Raw genomic sequence first — 21080 nt, 5'->3', positions numbered from 1 at the left:
ATGTTTTAAATTAATGGGCCAAATTTATTTAATTATTTTAAATTTATTTTAACTTTTGTATATAAAATGTTTTATTTTTTGGCTGTTCACCGCCCTGAGTCCGAAAGGAGAAGGGCAGTATAGAAATTTGAATAAAGAAAGAAGAAGAATGTGCTACAATAATCTTATTATGATTTGATTCAGTGGTGAAATCTGAACCGGTTTGTTACCGGTACGCTGGCTGCATATGCGCGGTGCGCGCCAAGTGCAAGCTGTGCATGCACATGCACAGTTTGCACCAAACACACACTGCATGTGCATGTGCAATACACACCAAAAGGAGGCTTGGGAAGGTAAGTAGAACAGCGGGGGGGGGGGGGAATCAGCTGTGGTGCGTGATCTTGGGAACTTTTTTTAAAAAAAATTTAAGGCATTTTTTACTACTGGTTCGGGCGAATAGGTAGTAAAAAAATGCTTTTAAAAAGTAAAAAAAAAAAAAAAAAGGCTCAGACGATCACAGCTGTACCACACAATCGTCCGAGCCTTTTTTAAAAAAAATTTAAAGCATTTTTTTACTACCTATTCCCCCGAACCGGTAGTATAAAAATGTTTAAAAAGTAAAAAAAAAAAAAAGTTCTGACAATCGCCCGTCACTCAGCTGATTGTTGGAACTTTTTTTTTTTTACATTTTTTTACTACCAGTTCGGCGAACCAGTAGCATATTTTACTACCAGTTCAGGCAAACTAGCCCGAACTGGTAGCATTTCACCCCTGGTTTGATTAAAGATTAAAGAGACTGGCTTTTGGGATGAACATGAGCTTCATCTTGCATACCATCACAATTTTCTATTACAAATACTTCCAAAGATACCAAACTGATGTTTTAGTATGCACAGATTTTTTTCTAAGACATCAAACTTACATTTATTGGCAACTGTAGCAGACTGTGGCAAAATAGGGGGCGTGGTTAACTCCACAATTGCCTGTGTACAGTGTCAAGTGATGTGAAACCTTCAGACACTCACAGCCTCCTCTTGACAATTTGGCACCTTTAGTTCTTTTCTCAGTCAGGTGCCAAACAAAAATAGCCTGTGTGTCCAACTGTGTCAGACTTTCCACAGCTAGGTCTCTAGGAAAGACAGACCCTTGACTCCATTTAGTTGAAACGATAGGTTCTTTTACTAAGGATTAGTGGTTGCAACGAAAGCAGGCTAGAACTAAAGTTCCCAGACACAGTGTTACAGTACTCCCCTTTGTCTCCGGCCCTCCCCCCTTGTCCGGTTTGTTTTCGTCCAATGATGTGCCACATACGTGTTTTGGGAACGGCTCAGATATTTGGAACTGCTTGGTGCAGTTCACATTCCTTTCTCAGGCTTTGCAGCCTTGAAGACTGGAACAGGCTGGTTCTCACATCTCTGGCTTCTGTCAACCTGTTACCCCCTCCTCTTTAGCTCATTTCTACCCTTTACATGCTAATTGCCTATTTCCTCTTCTACCCCAGCCCCCTAACAATTTATGGAAGGATGCCAGCAAAGCTCTAAGCTAAAGATGGCAGATCTGACAAACTAGTTTTTTTTTTTCTCTTTAGCAGGTAGGGTAGTTTAACTATTTATTAACCACTCTTGGCAGCTTTAGTACAACCACCTGTAATAACTTCCAATGCACACATGCATCACACTATTTAAATTATATAGAACTAGGTATAATTTGGGAGTAATAAGTTTTTGTTTGGTAGGGTTTAATTTTCCCATTTTTAGGAGTTTGGGGTTTTTTGTTGTCTCACCCCCCTTCTAGGTTTTATAATACAGGCTTTTCTCTTTCTTACTATGTCTTTTTTTAAAACAGTGTCAGGTTTCTTTAACCTTAGCATTGAAATTTGTTCCTTTACTCCCTTCAATAATTTCTATTAACTAATTTTCTACAACCATCAAAACTACCATGTTCTATCACCTCTTGCACTTACACATACATTGCCCACATTCACTACCTCTTGAGAAACACAACTACCAGTAGTCCTAAGTTACGACTGTAATAGCATCTGCCCATTATGGTCATAACATTAACTGAATCATATTGAATGAAGGAGCCCCATCCCTCCTCCCCCAATGCATTTGTTAATTGACTGCATAGGCTGTTAAGTGTGAATGAGGTACCTCAGGGATGGGGAAGACCATGGGGGTTTAGTGCAGGAACAAGATCACCTGCTTCCAGCCATCCAAGGCCTCCCTGCACCCTCTGAAGTATCTCATACTCCCTCACTATTCAGGCCTTCTTACCTTTTGATGATCAGTAGAGCTCAAGGCCAAGTGGCAAAAAAGTGGCCGTCTTCTCAGATGCTGGTGAAACTGTTTTCTTTAGATATTGTGCTCTTATACATGTTTCTGTGCTCTTTGGAAAAGCCTTTTTGCATGGAGAATGGAGAATCTCTAGGGATGCCAGATCTACCCCAGCCCTGCAGCCTTCTGTCTTCTTTGGAAAAGCCTTTTCTTTTTAATTAATTAAAAATAAACTAGTTAATTAAAATTTTAATTATTTTATTTTTAAATTTTTTGTCAGATGATGGACATCTGTTTATCCCAACCATGTTTAATGCTAGTAATATCTTTTAATAAAACACATTATTACTAGAAATTGTACTGCACAGTCATCAACATTTTGTATACATAAAATTAAATATTCTCAATTAATTATTTCAAAACAGAATCATAAAATATATATTATTTAATTATATTAAATATTTATTACAGAATGATGGAAAAAGAAAACATGTGCAAAACAAACTATTCTTGCTATTCTATTGAAAAGCAGCCCTTTCAAGTTTCAGAAAATAGATCCCTGGATTCTCTTTTGCTAAAACTTTAATTATGTTTGTTAACTAAAAGCCTCTTTGCTGGGGAAAGCACTCCTATGATGCATTTAAGATTATAGATGTTTTGAATTCTGAGGATACATATCCATTCATTTAAAAGTTCATCATTACAACAATACATTAAAGATGAATGAAACACAGATTTAGATAGCACTTTTAAAAACAATTAAACCACATCTCAAACCACATTCAGTACTGGAAATTTCAACATATAGCCCTATTGGCTGCAAATAATAAAATTTATTTAGGATCTGTATATTTTAATAGATATAATTGAGTAATACAGGTTTTCCTATAAATATATTAAAAGCTAGGTAAAACAGATAAAAACACAAAAATTGAGAAATCATCATCACCGTTTTCCTGAGCATCCTTTTCTTTCATTCACATATCTTCAAAAGAGTTGGAATATTAAAAGATTAGAATTGTGCAACATATTCAAAAAGCACATTCTGCCAGCTAGAGTGTTAGAGTGTGCTCTGAAAACAACTTTGGAAGCAGCCACATCATCTTGCAGAAAGAATGGCTATTTTGAAAGAGATGTACTTCACTCCCACTCCTGTTACTGCAAATCACCTTCTTCAAACACTGCACAATCGTAACAAGACTTTTCTTACAAATTAAAATCTTACATTATGTACAAGTTTTCATTTTGTAATTCTCCATCTTTTACAGAATCCTTTATCCATTGCTCAGACACAATTTTAAACTTTTTCTTAAATGTCCTTCTGATGGCTTTTATTTTCTTCAAATCAGAATGATCTCCACTGATTACATGGGATACACCTTCCTCAAGCTGTGACACTACTTTTGCTCCATGAAAGCGAAGTATCAACTCTACGGTTAAACATCTGGTTTGATTTATTCTGTCCCTTGAATTGCTCATTTCATCAAAAAGACTTAGGTAAATGGTTTGTTGCCTGAACATACTTAGGGAACTTTCCCAAGAATAACGGGCTTCTATATCAGCAATCACATCCTGAGAAATCTTTTCAGAGGTATTAATTCTTGAGAACACTGCCTTCAACTCTAGTGGATCAGTATCAGCTGTGAAACTATCACCATAAGTATCATATTCACAAGCAAAATGTTGCTTTGTTTCAGGAGACATGTGAATCATAAAAGCAGGCTGCCATGGAACAAACTTTCCAGCTTGGAAACACTGTAAAAGCCATTCGGCTCTCACAACATCATAATTGTTGGAAGAAATAATATTTTTCACTCTAACATTCTCAGTACCTGCCACAACACAGTAAGTATCCGGCCCAGGATTTTGAACTATGCTGCCACCATATTCTGCTATTTTGCTTTCCAGGGCATACTTTGAATAATTTTGTGTCCCAGTCATAATACAAAACTCAACATCTTCAAAAATATTAGAAACTTTGTTTATTTTAGAAAGATCGGGTGCTTTAAAATGATCCATTAAACCAACTGCTTTTTTAATTTTTGCCAGAGTTTTACGCTTCTTTTCTTGTGGTTCATCCTCAACTACATCAAGGTGCTTTGTTGCAAGCTTCCCAGCAGCTTTACTTCTGAGTTGTTCTAGAAGGTCAAGAGTCATACATTCATACCATTCTTTATCTTCCCTTATTCTTTCAATGCGGGGAAAACGTAATGTGCATTCTGTTTTATACATATCACTACTCACAATCTCAGCAGCTTTAATCTGAACAATCACTGAATTACAAGGATCAATATAGACTTGAGGCTTCTCAACACCACATAAGATATTACAAGGTGGAACCTTCCTATCATATTTTTTCCAATATGTGGCTAATTTCAAGCCAAGATCATAGAGTTCTTTCATAGTGCAACCGGAACCAACACGACAAATGGAATGGAATTTAGATGGTTTTTCACCAGGCAAAGGAGTCTCAGCAACCGCACATAAAAAATGAGATATCATGCCACCACGAAGACCTTTACCCCAGTAGCCTCCAATAATTAAAAGGTCCAGTTCATCCATTAACCCACTCACATATTCTGGCTTGATCTTCAGCCATCCTTCCCCACGCTTATCTGGCTTGTAAATTGATGTGGGGTCTTTTATTACAATTCCTTCTTCTCTGTTATCAATGGCTTCATTTAGGGCATCTACTACGTCTTTCTGTGTGTTTGCTTTAGTTCTAGAAACAATCTGTACTCGACCAGGTATTGATGTAAAAATTGTATTTAATATGTTGTATCTTTTGCTCAGCATTTCATGACCCAACTTTTGGTCATTGACCATAAGAACATCAAATACACAGAAGCATGTTTGTAATTCAGAATCATCCACCATCCTTTTGATGTCAAACTTGCTTCCTTTCTGCATAAAAGTCTGGGTGGTAGGATTATAGGCCATCATTTCACCATCCAGAATGCAGTTTTGAATATTTTTAAAGGCCTGATGAATGAAAGGAGTCAATGAACCTTCGAGGGGAGAAGCACCAAACTGCTGAGTATAATCATATCCATTTCTGGAAAAGTATTTGTAAACATCTCCATCTTTGTGCATCTGCATTCGTTCACCATCTAATTTGGTCTCTATGTAAAAAGTCTGATTATTCATTTGTTTCTCAATTTGGCGCACACTGGCAATAGAAGCAAGCATTGGTTTAAAGGCAGAAAATAATGTAATAGAAGCATCGCTAAGTGATACCGAAGGATTATGCAGCTGCCTACAAACCTTTTCCAAATCTGTTGTGACATTGTACAATTCTGCAGCATCAGGATGGAAAATAGAAAATAAGGTTTGTTGGCTGACACCAAGTTTCAAATCCTTTATGATCATCCTGATCAACCACTTCTGTTCTAGTGCTGAGCTCTGAGTTATTAATTGAAGAAGGCTCTTCTTAACTAGATCCTTCTTTTTGGCAGCATTATTATTAGAAACAGAATCTAGATGATCATTTACTTGTTGTATGGTCAGTTGACCTTTGTTGATGCATCTTGATTTTAAAACAAAGTACGCAATCATAGCAAAGTCTCCAACATTTCCTTGTGAGCCAGTGGGTGTTCGAAAATTTAAAAGTTTTAAAGCATCTTTTCCATCTTTGGGTAAATTTAGCAATTCAATATACATCTTAGCAAGCACTGTTTCTTTAATTCCATAAGCCATCCTCTCTCTTTCCAACAGTGGAAGAATGAGCCTCATTGCAGGATAAAAAGAATCTATCACATCCTTCTCATTTTTATGAAGAGCATCATGAAATTTCCTCCAGGAATCTAGAAAATCCTTGAAATATCTTGTTTTATCTGATCGAGATTTGCACTTCTGAATGCGTTCTAATGTTGAACAGAGATCTGCAAATGGGACTTTTGATGCTACAGTTAGCTTGGAAGATGAATGTGAAGTGGGGACTGAAGCCATCTTAGATGTTTTTTCTCTACAAAGAGAAACAACCAAAGGAATTACAAATGCATAGCTCTTTTTAGTTTGAACATTTTTAGTTATTGGTTTATTGTGAATTAATTCTATACCTCGACATTGCATAATGAACATTAAATTCAAAGTAATAAACTTAGTCTTACTCTTTGGTTCCAGCTATGCCATGGTGATCTATATGTGGTTAGAAACATGTTCTATTGGTTATCAGAATATCATCAGATGAAGTACACAGGCAAAGCCAAATGCCATCTGAGACACTAAATAAAAAAGTTTTAGGCGGCAGTGTTATATACTATTATATTATATTGTTTCTTTTCATATCCAGTTATTCTAACTTTATAGTCTTAATTTACCTTTGAAGGTGTTTTTGCTATATAATGATATAGTAGTACTACATGGCAACACAGTGAGGAAAACTGTGATATATAAGTCTGTTATTGTTATTGAGTTACCTAAAAAGTAATAAAGGCAGGATAAAAATCTAATAAAGAAACAAAAAAAATAGAGCCAATTATCCTGCTTCCCTTAAGGTGCTGATCCAACAGAATTCTGTTGCTCAGAAAGAGAGCAGATGGAGATAGCCAAGAGTTTAACCTAGAGCAACTGAGTCCACTCTATACTAGGCCACCTGCAAAGGCAAATACTGGATCAGTCTTTCCCATTCTCCTACCATGACTGCCACATCTGGTGGAAACATAGAATGCTGCCTAGACTCAGCACTGCCCAGACTGGGAGAATAAACCAACACAAACTGCTACACCAGATTTGTCTTCTAAGGACTTATATTTTTGTCTTGCCTTTTTATCTATAACTCAAGGCAGCAAGCATATCTAATACATCTGTTTCCCCACAATAACTCTGTGAGGTGGACTGAACTGATAGCGACTGCTTCAAAGTCACCTAATCATCTTTTATGCCCAAGGGAGACCTAGAACTCAGTCTCTCCTGGTTTATAAACCAGAACCATCAAACTACATCAAACTTGTCATTCCCACATCCTGTTAACTGCAGATCAGAGAAACTTCAGCAACCGTACTTGGAGGATGACAAATGATTAAGTAATGATTAACACATTCTGACCCACAGAGAAGGCACCCTGAACACATATTTCCCTGTTCCAGTTTTAAATTATATTTTAAATATATGGTATATACAATATAGTTAGATTTTCAGCTTCTTTTGGCAGAAGCTGTGCCCTGTCATCTATCTGTTTAATCTTGTATCAAGATAACAGCCAGAGGCTGTTGTGGATATGTCCCTGCCCCAATCCTTGCCTACTGATCTTCAGGACCATTTGCCTTATAGCAGTAGGAAAATCTGGACTCACTGAATGAGTTAATCAGCCATGTTTCCAACAGTTTGTGCCAACTTTGCCAGATCTGGCAACAGATCTCAGGCAGCTAGGAGGAATGGCAAGAAAAGCATGTTTGGGCAGCTGCTCTTTAACCACCAATTCTCCTATCCCAATTCTGTGGGATCAAGAACTGTTGGGGAAAGAGGAGGCATTCGTGACTGCCAGCACTCCCGGAATAATATTGCCCATTTAGCTATGGTAGATTTATTTATTTGTTTGTTCAATTTCTATACCTGCCCAACTGAACCAAGTGACTCTGAGCGGCTTAGAATTCTAAAATTATAAAACAATTTAAAGATATTAAAACAATAAAAACATCCACAAAATAAATAAGTATAAACAGCAGCTGTGATGATTAATCAACTAATAGCAAAGTCAAGTAATAGGGCCCTTAACACATTCCAAGTCCCTGGTCTGGGTATATAGCCATTAAAAAAAAAAAAAAAAAGCCAACAGGATCAAGCACAGCACTGCCTAATTTAGCAGGGTTGGGTACAGCTTTTGACCCATTTCCAGCAGTCCTCTACAACATACAGGTACTATACAGGTAGTTCTCGAATTATGCCCATAATTGAGCTTGCAATTATGGCCATAAGTCACGATGAGCATCAACTATATCATCATGTGACTGCCCGCAATTTTATGATGGCTTTTGCAGCAGTTGTTAGGCAAATATGGCGGTTAATTGAATGTTGCAGGCCATTAAGCAAATCCACTGTTTGCTATGGAGCATTCTTTGTCAGAACCCAGAAATAAAACCAGTTTTGGCAAAAACATCATAAGTCATGGTCATGTGACTGCAGGCCATTGCAAACAACCATAAATGCAGGCTGGTTGTCATGTGACCAATGGGGGAGGCGGCCTTCAAAACTTTGAATCTGAAAAGGGTCTGTTATAACTTCGAACAATCACTAAGCAACCCAGTTGTAAGTTCCTGTATAAACCTCAGGCATAAGCCTAGAATTTGAAGTGCCAAAGTACATCCAGAAAAAATGGGTTCATCTTATTCGTAGATGAATGTATCCACAAGTAAATAAGGTTACATTTTAAAGTAAAATACCGGTGTCTTATGTTTACGAGTAAGCCCACCTGCAGACACTGTAAACCAGTCCTTGAACTTTTAACCCAAAAATAAACCACCCGCCGAGAAGCCAAATGTGAAAACTAAGAGAAACTTCAAGGATTGCCTTATTGGTAGGTGGCGCATTTTTCATGCTGCTTTGGTTAAAAATTCTACCTTAATTGGCTTATTCACGAGTATATGTGATATGTACCCAAATGTATTCTCACCGGCAGATTACAAGCTACGGTAATCAGGGAGAACGGCGCCTCCTCATTCCACGGCGAACCGCGGCCTATTAAAGCGCTACCTCCGGAACTTCACAGGGGCGGTTCGGATGTCGCCATAGAAACAGGAAGCCTGGCCTGCCCTCGAACCCGAGAAAGAAGCCCCGCCCCTCTTCCCTCATCCCCTCGCTAGCCAATTTCTGCTGCGTTCCCCAACTTGGTGCGCAGGGCTCTTTCCGTCGGTTCAAGACGATCCGTCCTCGTCACTCGTTGCCCGGAAGCACTTGTGACGTTGTCGAATCGGTTTCCCGGAAGTGACGGCTGAGCGAGTCGAGCCTGGTCCAAGAGGAGGAAGGATGGGATGCAGAGTATCCCGTCCCGGGCAGCGATGAGGTTGGTGTGCCGGGACTCCGCTGATTCGAGCAGAGGCCTGCGCGCTTAGCTAGGAAGCGGAGGGGCGCCGCCGTCCTCTTCCCTTGGTGGGGTGGGGAAACAGCCGTCTCAAAGTGTCCACGGCCTCGGGCGCCTCCAGGGTCTATCGAGCGCTTCGCCTCCTGCGTCTCCCTTCGTGCCGCTGTGCGTTTCTCTCGAAAATCCCCGGGGTGGGCGCGAAAGGGCTGCCCGTATGTACCGGTAGTTCTCCTCTCGGAAGCATTCCCTCGCTGCCTCCTCATACTCGAGGCGGGGGATTTCTGATCTCTTTCGAAAAGGACATTTCACCGCGGCCTTCCGAAATAGGGCCCGTCCCTTAAAGGACCCTTGATGGCTGGGGAGGCTGGAATTTAAGAGTTTTGACTTTCTGAACTGCCCCGGATTGGGAAAGGTTGGACCTAGTGAACAAGCTAAGGCTGAGATGATGATTAGGCTGTTGTACCGGAGCCTCCGTCTATCCGAATTGATCCCACGATTGTTTTTAAGCCAAACATACGTTGGAAGATCGGACTGTCGGTCTTTTGTATTATATCAGGTTTGGCCAGAGGAGATCCACAGTGTTGAACACTCTGCTGGTTCAACTTCTAAAAATGGGTGACAGTGTAGTTCTTTCCAGTCGGTCACAGTTTCTTATGGCTTACTAAACAGTAACATAAAGCTTACTAAAATATTTAACACCTTTAGTAAGATTTGTGAACAGTAAGATCGTTTCAAAACAAATATGGTAGTAAGTAATTGAAATAGTTACTGTTTGAACTTCTTTATTTTCTGTCCTAGCTCCATTTCTAAATCCTGTGGGAATTCTTTGTTGTAAAACAGTTCCTGATCTAAAGTTGAAAAGAGATGGCTTATGTAAGAGACATTTTCTTCAAGAAGTTGATCCTTAGGTATGAAAGCATCAGCTGCCTTTTGTGTTTCTATTAGCATATATTACCATGTAGTTTCTCGGGTCAGTGCCAAATTCTACTGTTTATGTACATTACATTAGATTGCTAATAAATATCTTAGCTCATACCCAGAAATTATTTAGGTCTGGAAAAATACTGGCTTATTTCAGAAATACAATAATAGGCTTCCTTTGGAGTACACAAACAAGCACACCAAAGCCTTTATATCACAAATGCATTATGTGTGAATTAAAGCAATTTGCACTGTTGAGATACCGCTAGTGGATATATAAGATACAGTTGGGTTTCTTCCGTGTTCTTGTATGAAACATTGATTGCATGGGGCCCATTTAAACTATTTTCTCCATGCTATTATTATAAAACATAGTGTATTATTCTTCTATATTATATAGAACATATCTGTAGATATTTCTTCAAAGAATTTGCACTAATGTAAACCATGGTATTAAAAATAATGCTAAAAATTAGGATAGTTGATTTATTTGATTACTTTAAGAACAGATTTTAAAAGATTTTGTGGTAAAGCAGATTGAAAGGCACACAAACAGTATTTCCAAGCAATAGTTTAACATTGTGTGGAGAGTCTGCAACAAATTTCATTTGAAACCTTAGACCTATGTACTATAACCCTACCCTATGGTAGAAATAATTTTGTAACATTGTTTTATATAATACATTTAAAGTTAGTATGATCTAGAAACCAATTTTTGTCTTGTAAAACAAGGTGGTCAGCTTGAAATAAATCAATTTCCAATATGGTTTGTGAATCTGACTTGTTTATTTAGCACAAAGCTGAACTTAAAATTAAATATTCTAGAAATTGAGAACATGTGAGAAAGTAGGAAGGGTATCTTATTCCCATCTATGTTTTTGAGTCTATTTTCTTTTGAGTTTAATTTTCAGAGAACAGTTAAATGATTCTCATGATGCTGCAAGTTAAACACATCAGGCTTAACAGCTGAAAAAATAATGAAATCTGCAGAATAGTTTGTTTAAAAATCTAGATTCTTTGTCACTCATTACTGGTAATCTTTCATCTCTTTGTCACTTATTATTACCAAGGAACAAATATAGGATAAGCAACACTTAAACATATATTTTACAGGGCTGAAATAATGACAAGAATCAACAGCTATGATTATTTTTTTAAAAGAATGAAGAAAAACCAGAACTAAAATAATACTGTAAAATTAATATTACTGTTGCAGTTGTTCAGTTCCAAGATTAGGGCATAGATGGATGATAAATAGATAAAGTAGTCTCAATGAAATCAGGATTTAAAATTCTATAACCAACCATGGTAGTCATTTATAATAGTTTGACATAAGACTGAAATACTATTACTTTTAATGTACAAAGTTATCATGTACATGTTTTTTTTCTTGGCAATCCTGATTATCATATTTGTTAGAAATCTGAAAAAAAATTAAATCTAAGAATACGAAATGAGAAGGTAGTACTTCTGAGAGGCAGTTTAATTATCCTTTGCACAAAACCATCATTATGCTTTTAAGTACCAACCCTGTAGGAGCTGAAGAAAGATATTTCAAATTCATGGGTGCTGATATATTTCTAGATTCCTGAATGATGAGATGTTTGTGATATTTTCCTCAAGTCATTTTTGGTATGTCATTAGACTAAAGTAATTTGTGTATCTAAAATATTTTTTCTGTATGACATTGGCTAAAGTTTGTGTGATTCAAAATGAAAGCACCTCAGTGCAGTTCTTGGTCCTCTGATCCAGCTGCAATCTATTACAATTCTATTCTTGATGGTCCCTCAACTGTAAGCATCTGGTTTGAGGGATATAAGAATACTGCAGCTAGAATGGCCATCTGATTCTCAAAACAGTTCATTCATTCATCACATTTCTATATCATCCTAAATCAAGAGTGTCAAACTGGTGGCCAGATGCATCATGTGCAGGCCACCCCCCACCCCAGCTCTGCCAATGGGAAAAATGTCACGTGGTGCAATGAGTTTGACACCCTGAGCTAAGTGATTCTGGGTAGTTTACAATATAAACCTGAAGCTGCAAGTGGGCTGGATGAGACAGGAAGCTGCTGCATAGCTATAGTTCTGCTCATCCTATTTTGGATCAAATTATTATCTGGTTGTAGACTTTATTGGTAGCCTTGGAAGGTTTTGTTTTTTCAGCAGCTTTTATCAAAATTAGAGTAAATAGATATGGCCATAAAAATTTATGCATATAATTATTATGCTAGTATAGATATTACTGGATGATAATGGTTATTTAAAATTTCTTTGAATCAATTCTACAGGTTCAGCATTATTAAGATGAAGAACTGTAATCTATTTAAAAATTTAATGTGCTGCTGTTCAACCTAGAAGGTTGCTAAAACAGCTTAGATGTTAATTGAAGTCAGTAAAAACCCTCAGGCCTATAGTTTAAAATGATGCAACACAAATGGGATGTTAAGGAAAAGGATGAAAAGATGAATACTTAAGCTTAATGTGAAAGCTTGTGTGTCATTAAAATTTGTCATTTTCTCATCTGCATTTGGTTATGACTCAAAGTTAGAAATTTTACCTCTGAAATATAGTAGATAAGATTGTAACATAATCATTCTACTAAGCATCAATGAAGATGTTTTCATTCTTCAAGGAACCATTACTTTTGGAAGAACACATGGCTTTGTGAAAGTAGAAAAGAGTCTTAGTTATCTTACATATTTTAGAAAGATAATACAACTTCTGTCACCCCAAGTTTGAAAAAGGTTTTTTTCCCTATAGAATTTTTGTAAAAATCAAAATTCTGGCCTGGAAATCTGCCCTACAAAGCAAGCAGGGTTGATCTTCCATAACCTATCCATTTCTACGTTTATATGTTTAGTAGTCTAGAGTATGTGTCTTACATTCTATATGCTGTGCCACAGTTTCAGTATAAATGGGAGGATCTAAAGGGGATTCACTTGTATGTCCTTGTCCTAGCCCTGGTCTCTATTGAATTGGCAGGAAGAGAGGTGATCACAAGATACAGAAGGCTGAAAAAACACTTAGTCTTGAATGGCAGAATTACCTAAACCTAAGTTATAAACTAGAATGGTGTTGCATAAAAGTGAGGAGTCAGCTGCTACCTAAACATGTCAAGCATGAGCTGTGATGTTATCCTGATTCTTCACTTGCATTCCTTTGTCCTACAGCACTTTGTGATCTCAGCCATTCTGCATCTTGTATCTCACATCTAAGGCCAAAGTTGATCCTTTCTTTTACCTTCAAGTAATAAATTAGAAAAGTCTGAGATACCTATTTTACCCCCTTCTATGTACTTGGTTAAATTCACATTTAAATAATAATTTGTGGAATAGAGATGGTACTTTGCATGTAGAAGTACAAACATTGCACCTGTCTGTGTCTCATTAAAGGAGTCAAGGCTACTCATGTCTTTGGGGAAACACTTCAAATCCAAAGCAGTACACTGCCCTGTCTTCTTCACTTAATATATTTTGTGTTCCAGCTCGCAATTTCTTTGAAAATTTTTAGACAGCATATTTTCGTAGTAAGATTGTTTCTTTTGTAATCCATCCTTTCAATCTTTAGAACAGAGTGTAATGTAGTGCTAAAGGAAGAATAGGAGGGGAGTTGGTAAAAAACAGCTGTCTCAATTGTAGAAGTATTTTCAATTAAGGCATAGCCAAAGAAAGGCCATCACTTGTTGAGATTGTATGGCAGGCAATGAAGTTTCCTTTCTTGTTTCATACTAGGGCAAAACCAATATTGAATACAACATTGCTCTTCTACATTAAGTAATGGCTCTGAGTTGCCAACTAATGAGTTTTAATTGTTGCTGCAAGCTGGTATGTTTGTACATGGATTTGAATTATAGAATTTTGATTAAATCTAATTAAATTGGGCTTCTCTTGGGGTCAATGGGGGAAGAGAACAAATTTAATTTGCCTTAATTTAGAAGGCATCAGTCAAACCTAAGGAGAGAAAGGGGTTGAAGCTCTCAACCTTCCCTACCTCTATTTTCTCTGTCTTTTATTTATGAATTTTTAAATTAGTTTAATTTTCTTATTAATTTGTTAAATTAATTAATATACTTTTCAAGTGCCTTAGATGAGACACTTATTTCGTTTTATTTTTCAAAAATTGCTCAGTTGTCAGAGCAATTTTTCTGATATATTATGCTTACCATTTGTTTTGCTTTACTTTTTTTGTTCTTGTTGTTTTAAGCTTAAGTGTATTTTCTTCTTTCAGGATTCATGTGGACTAGAGATTCATTGGCTACTATAATGGAAAAATCATGGATGCTTTGGACTTCCATTGAAAAGTGGCTGCTTGCTTTGGTGTCATGGTCCTGGGGTGTCTGCCGTATTTCTCTCTTACCTTTGATAGTGACTTTTCATTTGTATGGTGGCCTGATTTTACCTCTGTTAATATTTGTATCTATCACAGGTATATTATATAAATTCCAGGATGTGTTGCTTTATTTCCCTGAGCAACCCTCTTCATCACGACTCTATGTTCCCATGCCTACTGGCATCCCACATGAGAATATCTTTATCAAAACCAAAGATGGTGTGTTGCTCAACCTAATTCTTCTCAGATTCACAGGTGATAATTCCTCATATTCTCCTACTATCATTTATTTTCATGGGAATGCAGGCAACATTGGGCATCGACTACCAAATGCTTTGTTGATGCTGGTAAACCTGAAAGTAAATTTATTATTGGTTGACTATAGAGGCTATGGGAAGAGTGAAGGAGAAGCAAGTGAGGATGGCATCTATTTAGATTCTGAGGCTGTTCTAGACTATGTGATGACTAGATCAGATCTTGACAAGACAAAAATTTTTCTTTTTGGCCGTTCATTGGGGGGAGCAGTTGCTATTCACCTGGCCTCTGAAAATTCTCATAGGATTTCTGCCATCTTGGTGGAGAATACATTCCTTAGTATCCCACATATGGCCAGCACTCTGTTTTCTTTTTTCCCTATGAGGTACCTTCCTTTATGGTGCTATAAGAACAAGTTCCTATCTTATAGAAAAATATCTCAGTGTAGGATGCCTTCACTGTTCATTTCTGGACTTGCTGACCAATTGATTCCTCCAGTTATGATGAAGCAACTTTACGAACTTTCCCCTGCTCGGACTAAAAGATTGGCAATATTTCCAGATGGAACTCATAATGACACTTGGCAGTGCCAAGGCTACTTTACTGCACTCGAACAGTTTATCAAAGAAGTTATAAAAAGCCACTCCCCTGAAGAAATGGCAAAAATGACATCTAATGTAACAATAATATAATTGTAATTCCAGTCTGTCTTTCTGACACAACTGCATTGTACCTGGATTTGTGGGAAGTGATCATTAATTACCATTTTTAAAATGTGTATTCTGTCTGTATTTATCTTTAAAAAATAAAATTAAACACGGAGATATCTACTGATTTAAGATCCAACATAGTTTTTACACTGCATTGTAAACAAATAAAAGTTCTATTTGTTTTAATAAAATGTCTTCTTTTATTTTAGGAAAAGACATTTTAACACATTTGCTGCTGAATGTTGTGTTCTGAATTGAGGGAAGAATAAAGCAGTTCAGTATAGTGTGTATGTTAACTCCGTGGATAGACATGGTTTGCAAAATATATTTGGCAGTTTGTTTTCAGAGAATCATAGACAGCTAGATACAAGATTAGTTACTAAAGATGTTACTAAAATTAATCTGTATTTTCAACCCCTGCTCCTGCTTTGTTAAGGCCGCATGTGAGTAGATCCTTCCAATGATGAATGCTTCCTTGAGAGAGGATAATCCTTCCAACTCTGAAAGAGATAAGAGTCTTTACCTCAAAAAAACCACTGCTGATCCCTGTGATTTGGACAATTCTCAGCCTGTCTCCAGGCTTTTCTTAGAAAAAATGGAGAATGTGATCAGAGTACAGCTCTGAAGGTGGCAATCAGGTTTCAGAACCTGGTAGAGTACTGAAAAAACTTGGTCACCCTTGATTTGTGGCAGATCTAGGATGGGGATTGTGTATTCATCCTGGCCCTTGGTGACCTTTTCATATTATTCATGGTGTCCTAGTCAAGTTTACAGTTTGGGTATAGAGAGCACTATGTTCCTGTGGTTCTTCCACAAAGTCTGAAGGTTCCAGTCAGTTTGAGGGCAGAGTCATGTCCTAAATTCCTGCTTTGAAGAGTGCCACAGGGGTCTTCCCCCCCCACCTTTTTTTTTTTTAAATATCTACAGTTGCAAGAAAAAGTATGTGAACCCCTTGGGATTACGTGGAGTTTTGCATGAATTGGTCATAAAATGTGCTCTGAACTTCATCTAAGTTACAACAATAGAAAAAAACAGTCTGCTTAAAATAATACTACACAAACATTAGATGTTGCCATGGTTTAATTGAATATAACATGTAAACAATCACAGTGCAGGGAGGAAAAAGTATGTGAACCTTTGGACTTAATAACTGGTTGACCCTCCTTTGGCAGCAATTTATTTATTTATTTATTTTATTCAATTTGTATACAGCCCTTCTAGTGGACTCAGGGCGGTGCACAACCAGAACTAAAACACATAACAATACAAAATTTAAAATTATTAAAAGAATTATATACTTTGGCCCAAATTTAAAACACTTCGAATTAAAACCCATTAACAGATTAAAAGCTAAACAACTAAACAACTAAAAAAAAAGGGGGGGGGGTTCACGCCAGCCCTGCTTGATGGAAAAGAAAAGTTTTCAGGGCCCCGCGAAAGACCCGGAGATCCGATATCCTTATCTCCGGGGGCAAATCGTTCCAGAGGGCGGGAGCTGCCACAGAGAAGACCCTCCCCCTGGGGGTCGCCAGCCGACATTGCCTGGCTGACGGCACCCTGAGGAGTTCCTCTCTGTGGGAGCGTACTGGTTGGTGGGAGGCTATCAGCGGCAGAAGGTGGTCCCGCAAATACCCAGGTCCTATGCCATGGAGCGTTTTAAAGGTGGTAACCAACACCCTGAAGCGCACCCGGAAGACCACTGGAAGCCAATGCAGCTCACGCAGGAGAGGTGTCACATGGGAGCGACCCCTTGCTCCCATAATCCCCCGCGCGGCCGCATTCTGCACCAGTTGGAGCCTCCGGGTACTCCTCAAGGGGAGCCTCATGTAGAGAGCATTGCAATAGTCCAGGCGGGAAGTGACGAGTGCCTGAGTGACTGTGCATAAGGAATCCCAATCCAGAAAGGGACGCAACTGGCGAATCAGGTGGACCTGATAAAAAGCCCCCCTGGCCACAGCCGTCATATGCTCTTCTAAAGACAGCCGTGCATCCAGGAGGACGCCCAAGTTGCGAGCCCTATCCGTGGGGGCCAATAACTCGCCCACAATAGCCAGCGATGGCACCAGCTGGCTATATCGGGACGCCAGAAGCCACAGCCACTCGGTCTTGGAAGGGTTGAGTTGGAGCCTGTTACTCCCCATCCAGATCCGCACGGCCTCCAGGCACTGGGACATCACTTCAAGGGCATCGTTGGGATGGCCTGGGGTGGAGATGTACAGCTGCGTATCATCAGCGTACTGATGGAACTCCACCCCAAAGCCATGGATGATCTCATCCAGCAGCTTCATATAAATGTTGAACAGAAGGGGCGAGAGGACCGACCCCTGAGGCACCCCACAAACAAGGCACCTCGGGGTTGACCTCTGCCCCCCTGCCAACACCGACTGCGACCGGTCGGAGAGATAGGAGGAGAACCACCGCAGAACGGTACCCCCCACTCCCAACCCCTCCAACCGGCGCAGCAGGATACCATGGTCGATGGTATCAAAAGCCGCTGAGAGATCTAACAGGACCAGGACAGAGGAACAACCCCTATCCCGAGCCCTCCAAAGATCATCCACCAATGCGATCAATGCCGTTTCCATGCTGTGCGCAGGCCTGAAGCCGGACTGGAGCGGATCCAGATAGACAGCTTCATCCAGGTACCCAGGAAGCTGTCGCGCCATCACACTCTCAACAACCTTCGCCAAGAAGGGAAGGTTGGAGACCGGACGATAGTTAGCCAAAACAGCCAGATCCAGAGCAGGCTTCTTGAGGAGGGGCCTCACCACCGCCTCTTTCAAGGCGGATGGCAAGACACCCTCACTCAAGGAAGCGTTGATAATCCCCTGGAGCCAGCCTCGCGTAACCTCCCGGGAGGCCAGCACCAACCAGGAGGGACACAGGTCCAATAAACATGTGGTCACATTCAGCCGCCCCAGTATCCTGTCCATGTCCTCGGGAGCAACAGGGTCGAACTCCTCCCAAATGGCAGTCTCAAGCCCGGCACCCATCATCCCCTCTGTACCTACCCAGTCAGAGACCAAGCCTTCCCGAATCTGAGTGATTTTATCGTGCAGATACTGGACAAAATCCTTGGCATGACCCTGCAAGGGATCCTCCGGCGCTCCCAGATGGAGGAGGGAACGGGTCACCCTAAACAGGGCGGCTGGGCGATTATCTGCCGATGCAATAAGAGCGGAAAAATAGTTACATTTTGCCGCTTTTATCGCCACTAGGTAAGTCTTATTATGAGATCTTACCAGTGTTCGGTCGGATTCGGAGCGACTAGATCTCCAACTGCTCTCTAGGCGTCTTTTTGGTTGAGGTTATTGAGCAATAACCTCAACCAAATGTTTCCTGTAGTTGCAGATCAGACCTGCACAACGATCTGGAGTAATTTTGGACTACTCCTCTTCACAAAACTGTTTCAGTGTAGCAATATTCTTGGGATGTCTGGTGTGAATCGCTCTCTTAAGGTCATGCCACAGCATTTCAATCGGGTCGAGGTCAGGACTCTGACTGGGCCACTCCAGAAGGCGTATTCTGTGCTGTTGAAGCCATTTTTTTGTTGAATTACTTGTATGCTTTGGGTCATTGTCCTGTTGCATCACCCATCCTCTGCGGAGCTTCAGTTGGCAGACAGATGGTCATACGTTTTCCTGCAAAATGTCTTGATAAACTCTGGAATTCATTTTCCCATCAATGACAACAATCCGTCCAGGCCCTGAGGCAGCAAAGCTGCCCCAAACCATGATGCTCCCTCCGCCATGTTTTACAGTGGGGATGAGGTTTTGATGTTAGTGTGCTGTGCCTTTTTTTCTCCACACATAGTGTTGTGTGTTCTTCCCAAACAACTCAATTTTGGTTTCATCTGTCCACAGTATATTTTGCCAGTAGTGCTGTGGAACATCCAGGTGCTCTTTTGCAAACTTCAAACGTGCTGCAATATTTTTTTTGGACAGCAATGGCTTCCTCCATGGTGTCCTCCCATGTACTCCATTCTTGTTTAATGTTTTCCTTATTGTAGATGTGTCAACAAAAATGTTAGCATGTGCCAGAGATTTCTGTAGGTCTTTAGCTGACACTCTAGGATTCTTCTTTACCTCATGAAGCATTCTGCGCTGTGCTCTTGCAGTCATTTTTACAGGACGACCACACCTAGGGAGAGTAGCAACAGTGCTAAACTTTCTCCATTTGTAGACAGTCTGTCTTACCGTGGACACGTGAACATCAAGGCTTTTGAAGATAATTTTGTAACCCTTTCCAGCTTCATGCAAGTCAACAATTCTTGATCGTAGGTCTTCTGAGAGCTCTTTTCTGTGAGGCATGGTTCACATCAGACAGTGCTTCTTGAAATCAGTAAACCGAAAACAGGTATGTGTTTTTAAAGGGCAGGACAGCTGTCAGCAACACATCCAATATCATCACATTGATTGGAGTCAAGGTTGGCTCACTCCTGGCTCCAATTAGCTCTTGGAGAGTCATTAGGCCAGCGGCTCACATACTTTTTCCTCCCTGCACTGTGAATGTTTACATGTTATGTTCAATTAAACCATGGCAACATCTAATGTTTGTGTAATATTATTTTAAGCAGACTGTGTTTTTCTATTGTTGTAACTTAGATGAAGTTCAGAGCACATTTTATGACCAATTCATGCAAAACTCCACGTAATCCCAAGGGGTTCACATACTTTTTCTTGCAACTGTACCTCAAGGTCCTATCACTTGTCGATATAGAAGGACAGACTCAGCTCAACCTGCTCCCAGTCATTCATCTTTAGTCATTCCTGAGTGAATTACTGCAATCTGTTCTACCTGGGGCTGCCCTATGAAGACTATTTGGAATATAGCTATGCAGGTAGTTAAAGGCATTCCTCATTATACTCATGTGACACCACAAGATGCTTTGGCTCTATATAGATTTGTAGTTGCAATTCAAAGTGCTAGTTGTCACCTATAAACCACTGCATGGCATTGGAGTGAATTGTTTATGGGACTGCATTTTTCCAACGGTATCTGCCTATCCCACGTTCCAACAGAAAGGGCCCAAGATGAAACAATGCCATCTTGTGGGATCTCAGAAGCATGCCTTCTCAGCAGTGACCCCTAGCCTTTGGACTTGTCTTTCTCCTCCTGGTACATCGCTGGCCTCAGCGCTGCAAGCTTTAGAAAGGTTAAGATCTGGCGTTTGTTTGTTTGTTTGTTTGTTTGTCATTTTTCTATGCCGCCCACTCTCCGAGGACTCTGGGCAGCTTACACCAAAGACAGTATACTAAGTAGCATATTGCCCCCAACAATCTGGGTCCTCATTTTACCCACCTCGGAAGGATGGAAGGCTGAGTCAACCTTGAGCTAATGAGATTTGATCCGCTGATCTGCTGAACTAGCAGTCAGCTGAAGTAGCTGCAGTACTACACTCAACCACTGCACCACCTCGCCTCTTTTCCCCCAGCTCTTGGGACAAGAGGAGCAGATTTTCCATTTGGTGGGATACAACAAGCTTTTTGTTTCGATCACCATGTAATTGTTCTGCAGTATTTTATTTTAATGGTATGTGTTTCTTTTGTGTAGCTGTACAACTGTCATAAACAAAGGAAACTATTTTAGA

At 39.6% G+C, this 21080-nt stretch overlaps 2 protein-coding genes across 4 annotated transcripts; one reads left to right on the top strand and one right to left on the bottom strand.

Moving 5' to 3' along the window:
• Positions 1-2698: 2698 nt before the first annotated feature.
• Positions 2699-9131, bottom strand: LIG4 (DNA ligase 4). 2 transcript variants are annotated; one of them, XM_087886135.1, is made up of 2 exons: positions 8866-9131; positions 2699-6219 (listed from the first exon to the last, which is right to left on the bottom strand). In XM_087886135.1, exon 2 carries the CDS (start codon positions 6201-6203, stop codon positions 3477-3479), a length of 2727 nt encoding a protein of 908 aa, XP_087742261.1. In that variant the 5' UTR covers positions 6204-6219; positions 8866-9131; the 3' UTR covers positions 2699-3476. The 2 variants fall into 2 exon arrangements, with proteins under 2 accessions (XP_087742261.1, XP_087742265.1); XM_087886139.1 differs by having other exon boundaries at positions 8850-9113.
• An 18-nt stretch (positions 9132-9149) lies between these two features.
• On the top strand, positions 9150-15681 carry ABHD13 (abhydrolase domain containing 13). Of its 2 annotated transcripts, XM_087886145.1 has the most exons (3): positions 9150-9255; positions 10072-10181; positions 14424-15681. In XM_087886145.1, the coding sequence occupies exon 3, from the start codon at positions 14429-14431 to the stop codon at positions 15470-15472; it is 1044 nt and encodes a 347-aa protein (XP_087742271.1). In that variant the 5' UTR covers positions 9150-9255; positions 10072-10181; positions 14424-14428; the 3' UTR covers positions 15473-15681. The 2 variants fall into 2 exon arrangements, with proteins under 2 accessions (XP_087742271.1, XP_087742272.1); XM_087886146.1 differs by lacking the exon at positions 10072-10181 and having other exon boundaries at positions 9162-9255.
• The last annotated feature ends 5399 nt before the right edge of the window (positions 15682-21080 follow it).

Source organism: Pantherophis guttatus, chromosome 1 (genome assembly GCF_059756535.1).
Source record: "Pantherophis guttatus breed Tessera chromosome 1, ASM5975653v1, whole genome shotgun sequence".
In the NCBI taxonomy this organism is placed as follows: domain Eukaryota; kingdom Metazoa; phylum Chordata; class Lepidosauria; order Squamata; family Colubridae; genus Pantherophis; species Pantherophis guttatus.
Note: the sequence above shows the minus strand (reverse complement) of the source record. Positions and strands in the feature narration are given on the sequence as shown.

Coding starts and splice junctions, on each gene's coding strand:
- ABHD13 (XM_087886145.1), top strand. CDS start 14,429: ATGTGGACTAGAGATTCATTGGCTACTATAATGGAAAAATCATGGATG.
- LIG4 (XM_087886135.1), bottom strand. CDS start 6,203: ATGGCTTCAGTCCCCACTTCACATTCATCTTCCAAGCTAACTGTAGCA.